The 9,508-nt window shown below is 39.2% G+C and overlaps 1 protein-coding gene across 7 annotated transcripts in view; it reads left to right on the plus strand.

Annotated features, from left to right (window-relative positions):
* sun1b (Sad1 and UNC84 domain containing 1b) overlaps positions 1-7,922 on the plus strand; it is a 33,192-nt gene extending 25,270 nt beyond the window's left edge. For all 7 annotated transcript variants that reach the window (XM_061712742.1, XM_061712739.1, XM_061712740.1 and 4 more), the window contains 11 exons: positions 404-588; positions 744-1,019; positions 2,269-2,361; positions 2,805-2,896; positions 3,009-3,153; positions 3,282-3,596; positions 3,697-3,781; positions 4,478-4,593; positions 5,783-5,950; positions 6,043-6,135; positions 6,227-7,922. In XM_061712742.1, coding sequence (XP_061568726.1) covers positions 404-588; positions 744-1,019; positions 2,269-2,361; positions 2,805-2,896; positions 3,009-3,153; positions 3,282-3,596; positions 3,697-3,781; positions 4,478-4,593; positions 5,783-5,950; positions 6,043-6,135; positions 6,227-6,340 — 1,682 coding nt within the window. In that variant the 3' untranslated portion in view covers positions 6,341-7,922. The remainder of the gene's footprint in view (positions 1-403; positions 589-743; positions 1,020-2,268; positions 2,362-2,804; positions 2,897-3,008; positions 3,154-3,281; positions 3,597-3,696; positions 3,782-4,477; positions 4,594-5,782; positions 5,951-6,042; positions 6,136-6,226) is intronic.
* Positions 7,923-9,508: the final 1,586 nt, after the last annotated feature.

Consider the following 9,508-nt stretch of genomic DNA (forward strand, 5'->3'; position numbering starts at 1 on the left):
ACTTACAGTGTTACTTTTTCACACGGATGCAACCCATTTAGTTGAGTGAACACGTATAGAGAAACATCTCCCTGTAAAGAAGCAGTGAATGTTATAACTAGCACACTTCCTCAGCGTATGCTGCAAATCCAGCAGCAGATTTAGGTCAGCCTCTCCAAGGCTTCGCCGTAGCTTAAACCTGCTCAAATAAAACACAAACACTATAAATATTGGTACTGGTCAGTTTCAAAGGTAGAAAACGTTTTTGATTTGTATATGATACTGTAAGTTAAAGAAAATATTTGAATCCAAGACATGTATCAGTATTAGTGTTTTTTCTTTGTTTTTGTTTTTTTACTACTACTACTTCTTGAACATCCATTACTTGGTTAAGGTTTAACTCTTTGCTCTGTCATCTTTGCAGCTTTATGGTTATGGGGTCCGTCCAGTTCTTCCCTGTTTGCCTTCCTTCCAGCCATAAATTTAACCGAGTGGTATCCTGCATCTCCCTTCACCTACATTTCTAACTTGGGAGCAGTACCAGCTTCTGTTCCCTCACCAGAGACTCCACTGGAGAAAGCCCCAGCCACACCAGTTTCCCAGGCAACGGTAAGTCCTGCTGAAGCTGCAAAGGAAAGCCCTGAATGATTAAGTAAACAAAAAACAATTACAATAGTTAAACGTGTCAGGTGAAATATGTTGCTGACTGCGAGTTAGATTTTAGAGTGTAACACCTTATTTTAATTCTACCTTTTCCTCTTCAGCCGATCCTACCCCCTGTGGCTGTCTCTAGTGTGGACTTGGAGCGTCTCGAACAAGTAGAGCGCCAGCTAGCGCTGTTGTGGAATCGGGTTGAGAAGGGTGACCAGAAGACGGAGCAGCGTCATGGGGATATTTTGGGTCTCTACAGCACTCTGAGGGAGCAGCTTCACACTCAGACTGACAGGGAGACCCTGGGATTGTGGGTGTCCTCCCTGTTGGAGCAGCGACTCGGCGTGCTACAGGGACAGCTGGAGCAGGAGAACACACAGAGAGCACAAGTAGGTAGATGAGGACAGGGGTGCCGCCAGGAATTTTGGGCCCCATTAAAAATAATCACATTGGGCCCCCCTGCGTAGTTTCTGTCACCACGTCTTTAGGACCTAATAAAGCTTTTACCTAACTCGAACCTTGAAGACTTGCAACTGTCTTGAGCTTGTTCTATACTACAGTACAATATTTACTGCTAGGGAAGTTGAACATGCAGCAGTCTGCTTACAGTAATACCATTCACTATTGCATGCACCATAAAAAATATGCTAAAGGCCATCTTTTACAGTTGGAATGTAATTTTTATTGTGAAGTACCAAAATTAACATTAATGAAAGACTTGTATAAATATACATGAACTTTTCAGTCAAAATACATTATTATCATCATCTCAACAGAATGATGGGAATAATGAAGTCTGTGTAGATGTCCTATAACAGCCATAATTCAATCTAAATGAAAGCATCTAAATGGATTATTTTAATATTGCCTGTAACTTTAATACGGGCTGAGTTAGGCTACTTAATGTTTCTCACTGTTCATCATCAAGTACAGACGGGGAGGCAATTTTTGTTTCATAATGATCCTTATGTGGAAAAGTAATCTGTTTGAATTCCTGTCATTGATTATATTTTGTTCCATTTTTTGTAATGGTAAAAAGAAGGACAGAGAGAGGGATTCCCCCTGCAATGATGTTAACTGGCATGTGTTGCTCTTCATTGGGACGCGGAGGGAAAGAGGACATGGGGCTGAAGCCTCTGTTCTTGAGTCTGGAAAAAGGGGCGAGGGCAACTAATTTACCACAAATATTTTGCTTTTTATGTTAAAAATGAGTGAAATGCACTCCAACACTAGTCTGTAGTTCACTTATTTCACTATAGACATCAGGCTAAAGTTAATCTCTTCCCCTCACACGGTATAGGCTACCTACCTTTTTTGGAGAAAAACTGGGTCACATATTGGCACCCTCTCTCCTCTCTCTTCTTTCTCTTCTTCTTTTTCTGAAATATTTATTTAGGTCAATGGAGATATTTAACTATCACTGCCAAAAACAAGTAAAATCAAGGAGAACCTTATTTTTATTTCTTTAAAAAAATTCTTTGTGATGATGGTTTAATGATTTTATATTAACTTGGAATCGTCTTAACCTTTCTCCCCTATGAGGCGGAGGAGGATAAACACATGTTCCTGCTTTATGTGTTCACTTAAAGGAATAATAATAATTTTATTGGAAATATAAATGTAATTTCTGTTTTGCAGACTGAAGAGCAACAGAAACAGCATCAGGAGGGTCAGACGGTACGTCTGGCTGATCTAGAGATACTGCTCAAAGCTTTGGGAACCAAAACTGAGGTGTGTATGGAAGATTTGCTGCATTTTCACTGACGAGAAATTTTAATTGTTGAACCCCTTTGTTATTCTACAGGATAAACATGCATGAACCAATATAAAATGAAATGTTCCTGAGTTGCTTCATCATCTATTTCCATATAAAACAGTTTTATGTTAAAGCACACATTTAAAAATATATATATAAACAAGCAAGTTATTATGAGAAAACGTTCATAGTGAAAAAGTAAAGGGCACATATTTGACATTAACCACAAGCCTTAGCTGGCAAAGCGCTATTCTAATGGGATATCTCTGTTAGAGACTTTTTTTTAATTGCAAAGACAACCCAGTTAAAATTACATTTAGTATATGTTTCTCAGTAGTCATGTTTATGAATTATGAAAATACTTTTTGAGAGTTTTCTTTTCTAACTGCAGTGATGTTTGCTCATGTATGTGTAATAGGAGTTGCAGCAGAAACAGCAGCAGTATGAACACGAGAAGAAGGAAAGAGAGAAAGAGGTGGTCGTGTCGGCAGCAGATACACCCCCTGTCAGGTACAGAAGCTGAATGAAATGAGTAAACCTTCACATCCGACTTTTATTGTATTTCGTGGGCAGGTTCTTCAACATTATGGCAGCTCACATGTAGTTTCTGTCTTTCCTATAGTGTGGGTGTGAAGCAAGAGGACCATGATGCTCTGCTGGCTGAGGTGCAGAGGCTTGAGCTAGAGTTGGGTAAAATTAGAGAGGACCTGCACGGAGTTGTTGGATGCAAAGGAAAGTGTGAGCAGCTGGACACACTGCAGGAAACGGTAGGCAACACATTTTTTTCCCAACTATTGACTGCACTTACTCTTCTGCACTTTCACACATTAAACAAATTATGTTGACACCCGGTTTCACTAATCCTAAATTCACTATTTTATCTTATCCCGCTCAGATATCGGCTCAGGTGTCCTCGGAGATGCGGAGGGAGTTGAATGCTCTTTTCTTTGGCGGTGGTGGGTCAGAGCAGCAGCAGGGTGAGGTGCCTGAGTCTCTCCTGCTCTGGCTGTCCCAGCGTTACGTGAGCACACCTGACATGCAGGCCGCACTGGCTTCACTGGAAATGAGCATCCTGAGAAACATATCGCTACAGCTGGAGCTTAGCCGGGCCCAGACCCTGGGAGAGGCTCAGTCCCAAACCCAGAACATTGTTCAGACGATAACCGGGACTGTCCAGCACGCTTCTGCTTCTGAGGGGCTGACAGAAGAGGTAATTGACAATCGGCATAATCAACAACACAGTATATGATGAGTCACTGAAAGTGTTGCTCTAAAGTGATCTTGATCTTGTTTATTAATCTAAAACCCAGCAAGTGAAGCTGCTTGTCCAGAATGCCCTAAAGCTGTACTCCCAGGACCGAACAGGCCTGGTGGACTACGCCCTGGAGTCTGGAGGTAAGATTGAAGCCTGTCCATCCTGATCCTTTATGTGGGTCAGTAGTGAACCGTGTAGAGGTTCATAAGGATTAACAAGATAGCTGTTCCATAACAATGTAATATATGTCCTACGCAAAAGGGTGAAGGCATTAGCGGGCTTGAGGACAACGGGGTATTAACGGGAAAAGCTCAAGCTCCATTGTGAAGAGTGTTACCTGTTGTCTCTTCGGCTAAACGTGATATGACTTTCACAGCGGTGAAAATGTTTTTTTTAAAGGTTTAAGATTCCTGCATTTAACTGGTTTCTTGAGTGAATAATGATACGGTTTCCAGATTCCAAGTATGAGTTTCAGTTTAAACAACATTTCTGTCATCACTTCTGCAGCTGGCTGTTTAAACTAATAGCTCAAGGCTACATCGGCAATTACAAGTTCAACAACTTTGACCGAACAGCGAGAGTTGTATGTGGATAACGTTGATGTCTAGCATCGCAAGTGAAGAGGATTCATTTTCCTAATTTTATCAGAGCAAACTTCAACAGCTTGCACAGAATCTTAAAACTCAGTACCCACACTCACACGGCACCTGTGTTCAGTATAATAAACCCGACACCTCTGCCTCCTTTGAAACAGTCAGGTGTTCACATATATCACTGTGAACTATATTATTTGATGTTGTTTGATGCCGTGTTTCATAATGCTTGTGTACATGCAGGTGGCAGCATCCTCAGCACCCGTTGCTCTGAGACGTACGAGACCAAGACGGCCCTCATGAGTCTGTTTGGTCTTCCACTCTGGTATTTCTCCCAGTCTCCACGCGTCGTAATCCAGGTGAGCCACACCATTAAATATCCAGAGAGAGAGAACGTTTACTGCTAGAGGGTTAATGAATTGAGCACTCGTTGAATCATTTTTGGTGTACATACTTAAACAATAGGGGTGTAACGATACACTAATCTCACGATACGGTACGATACACGATACTGAGGTCACGATAACGATACGATACGATATTATAGCAGTATTTTTTTAACAACCTTGAATGAGGAACATATGACTGTAAAAAAATGTCTTTTATTTGAAAGACAAAATACAAAACAATGCTGTGCATTTGCCCTATTGTTACAGTTTGTAATGCTTTATAACTGTTTAAGTTTTAAAGAGAAAGCCAGGCCAACCATTTCCCACAAACTGAACTAAAAGTAAATGTCAGGTTTGCATTATGCATCTTCAGTTTCATACAATAAAAATATTTTGCCACAAATGAATAGTTTCTCTCATGTATGATTTGACTTTTTTCTTTTCCAGAAATTTAACAACTAAAATTAAATAAATAAATAAAAGTAAATAAATACATACAATTTTGCATCATAAAAAAGATTGATTCATGCTCACCTTATAAGTGTAAGAGGAGATTTATTTTTGTTAAGAAGGTTATTTTGGTAATTCAGGGTTCATTATTTTATAAATACATTCTTTATATTCTGTAAATCAGGGACTATAATTACACTAGTCAGTTTATCTGTAGGTGTTAATATGTTTTAGATTGGGCGGAGTGATACAGCACTAGTTGCTGTGTTGATACTCTAAAATCCTACACTGTTGAGCGGACAGTAAAGTACTCTCAAACTCAGCAGAAGTTGTCGTCTGTTTATCCTACTCACGACCCGAAAAAGGTTTCATTTAATAAGGTAAGGCTTAACTCTACACCAGAATTAAAAGTTCAGAGCTCAAAACCCCGCTAGAGTCCCGTGATCGGGCCCACAAAAAGGTATTACTTTCTTTCTGAGCGGAGTAAGATTTTGGTCCGCGCGGTCGCGGCCGCGGTCGGATGCGCGTTACTAGTCAACACAATAGATTAATATTAATAATCCAATATCGCGATACACTTTGTCACCTCCACGACACGTTTCGTGACGTTTTTGTATCGCGAAATTTTGTGGCACGATATATTGTTACACCCCTAGTAAACAATGAGTCTTAAAGTCTAAACTAATCTCCATCACTTCCTCTCCATCAGCCGGATGTATATCCTGGTAACTGCTGGGCGTTCAAAGGCTCTCAGGGTTATCTGGTGATCAGGCTGTCCCTCAGGATCCTGCCGACATCCTTCTGTGTGGAGCACATCCCCAGGGCCTTGTCCCCGACTGGAAACATCACAAGCGCCCCGCGCAACTTCACCGTCTATGTAAGAAATTCTAATATAAAACCGTATGTCTTTCTTATTAATCAAACTTTAAGTATCATTGTATAATGCTGTTCTTAATGTTTTATATTTAGGGTCTAGATGATGAGTACCAAGAAGAGGGGAGGCTGCTGGGGCACTACACCTACGAGGAGGATGGGGAGTCACTACAGACTTTTCCTGTTCAGGTAACTTTCGGATCTTTGTATGCCATCAGAGACCAAATGCACTTCAGTGTCTGGCAGCATTTTTTTGAATACTTCTTGTCTTATCTTTCAGGAGAAGAACGATAAAACCTTCCAAATTATTGAGGTGCGCGTGTTGTCTAACTGGGGTCACCCAGAGTACACCTGCCTATACCGCTTCAGAGTCCATGGACAACCCCGCCCTTAGCAAACCAGCCACCACCACAAACATACATCATCACACCCTATCTGTACATAGCTCTCACCGACTTCTTCAAAACTGTGGGGAATCAAGAGTTTGGATTTTTTTTCCCTTTTTTTTCATAAAAACTGTGAACACACAGAGGTTGTGGATTGTTAAAGCGATGTGCGAAGATGGAATCATGGATGTGTTTTTGTATTATAGAAAGAATCAGAGGAATGTTTGTATCTGGACTGTCAAGGAATACAGAGAGAAAAGGAACCACAGAAGAAGCTAGAAGACCCATTCCCCTTTTCATTGCACTGAATCAGCTGTTGAGGGTGCAGAATAGCCCTGAGCAGACTAATCCATCCCTCCTTCACGCACCTCCCACTTCTACAGGAAGGTGGAATGGGGGGTTTACAGACTCATCTTCATTTCTTCACACTACAACTCGGACACATTTTTTTTCTCCTGTTCTTTAAAAACTTTGTTCTTAGCATCTGCCATTTTATTTTTAGGATAAAGACCACTGCACCTTTGCCTAAGATGCTATCTAGGCAGCCTCTTCAGTAACTGCAGTTGAACTTTTGCAAGTCTGCACTCACCATGGATAAGTTGGGTTCACTACTACGTGGGTTTGGCCACATGCTTTCACATAGCCATAAATATTTTTTTTTAAGAACTGAAAATGCTGCATATGGAGTTCTGAATGTTTGCTGAAGTGGAGGCTTGATGTAAGTTTCCATCAATCATGGCAACACGAAAAAACCCACCGAGCGGAGCACTAAGTGAATCAAACACTATGATGCTCTTTACTATGTACATTAAGTAAAATATTTATTTCGATTATGAGTCAACTCAAGGAATCATACCAGCATGTGACTCCTCTTGAACCTTGCTCTTTTATTTGCATCATGGATGTAAAGGGGCGGTCCCATGCCTGGAAAAAAGATCTTTAACCAATGTTGAAGGATGAAACATGCAACTTCTTCTGCAGACAAGAGTGTGCTTTTATTTTGGATTTTTTTTCTCCTGCTCTAGCTGAGTTAAACGTCCTCCTCACATGGGCTCTCATTACTCTAACACCCTGACAGAATGTAATCTGTACATTTTATTGTTAATTGGTCCTTTACATTATGTACATTTATCAGTGTTGCTTCATAAAAAAACAAACAAAAAAAAAAGATTATTGTTTTGCTATTATTTCTATTGTTACTCATTGTGTTTTGCGTTTTCTTTTTGTTTTTTTTTGTTTTTTTGGGGGGGGGTTGATATAAGAGGATGCACTGTAACAACTTGATAGGTTTGTGGCATGGGTCTGCAGAGTTTGTTAAAAAATGGGGTTGTGTAAGCAATTTTGGTTGCAATTATGGGTAAGTCTAAAATGTTACTTGTACAAATGTTTTGTTCACAATTTTATTTATTAACAAGTCGATTAGTGGCTGCGATGAATGAGTAACTGCAATGTATATTTTGTCAAAAGCTGTTCAGTGCATTTTGGAATCTAAGGACTTTTTTTTTAAGATAAATGGCTATTTTTGTTCAGTCATGAGATGACTTAACTGCTTTGGAATATATTCCAATAAAGATTTTAATTTTGAAGAAATTCTTTCATATCCTGGTTTAAGATCAGTATTACTTTGCTACGGTTTAGCTTTTGCTCTTTTTATTTTATTTATTTCTAGGGATAACTGCATTTTGTTGTTTTTTTTATTTAAAGCAATATAAACACATTTTGTTATATTTTTATTGCTTAATGAAACAATCAATTGAACTAAAATAATTAGTTTATGCATATATTTGAAACAATATCATTGAAAAGACACTTAATATATACACACTAAAAAACAGCAGGACATTTATAACTACATGTCACAATAATATATTTAGGATAACTAAGGTTTAAACTTTGTAACTTTGAAATTGTGTTTAGACGCAAAAAGTAATATGCAGTGTGAAAAATGTTATGAAAGCAAAACTTTAATCCAGTGCAACCTTAAATATAAAACTATAGTAAATGCTTTTATCAGTTTACTCTTATCAACAATAAGAATCCCTTTTAGCATAAATCCAAACATGCATAATTCACAATTGTTTCTATGCTAAGTAGTCTGCTGTCCTCTGGTGGTGAGTATCGAGACTTTGCTGGATTTTTGAGCCATTGAGGCACCAAAAAGAAAAGTTGGCATACATTTGTCACTTAATCACAATCAAAGTAGACAAGCAATGAAATCAAACTCCTATAAAGTGTTGTTCTAGGGCTCCATAAGGACCTGACCTGACAACAGAGATGTTCACCTCCGGTTATTCCATTACAGTAATATGGATGGCTATTCATAAGAAGATAGTTGAAATATTAGTTTGACTGACTTGTAATAACAGCTCAGTTGATTACAAGGCATTCACTGTAGCACACCAGAGTTGTAGATGTTAAGCTAGATAGATCAGAGTCTTTTTGTTCATCTTTATCAAGGAAATCCCCACTTTTATTAGTGCTGTTGCTGTGTGGTTTGCATTACTTACATCCCCTCGATTACTCCAGTGAACATTTAAATTATTATAATAAGCTAATCTCTGGCCAGAGTATGCTTTATTGGCAGTGTTAGGTATGAATATTGATTACTCTAAAGCCACACGTGGGCAGCTTCAGTAAGTAACTATTCTAACTATGGTTCCGCGTTAAATCGACCCCGTAGTGTACGGCGTAGCCTACGGCGTAGGTTACGCGGCGACGCGTAGCCTACGCGTTGGTGTAACGCGGTACCATAAATCAACTGTTTGCTGCTGCAGTCTGCCGTCTGTCTGCCAGTTGTTGCTAGTGACGCACTTCCTTAGCAACCGGAGACTCCTTAGCGACCGCTGGAGGACACAAATGAACCATGGAAACAACTGAAAATAAATCACTTGGTCAACAAGTGTGCGAAGGTATGGTTGTGGAAAATAACTTCGTTTCAGCTTAGAGGACATAAAATCAAAGTTATTGTGTTTGGTGTGTTTTTGAAGAGTTTAGAGCTGAGCAGCAGGAAGCTCCCGGTGCAATGTGCACTGATACAAATATTGTGCTTGATCTATTAACTACTATGTATAAACTACTTAATTTTTTGTATGTACATTTTGCAAGTACAGTCAAATTAAGTTTACTTTATCAAAATTAAGTTGAATTTACTTGCAAAAATTAAGTTGACTTTACTT

This window comes from Cololabis saira, chromosome 21, assembly GCF_033807715.1.
Source record: "Cololabis saira isolate AMF1-May2022 chromosome 21, fColSai1.1, whole genome shotgun sequence".
Classification (NCBI taxonomy): Eukaryota; Metazoa; Chordata; class Actinopteri; order Beloniformes; family Belonidae; genus Cololabis; species Cololabis saira.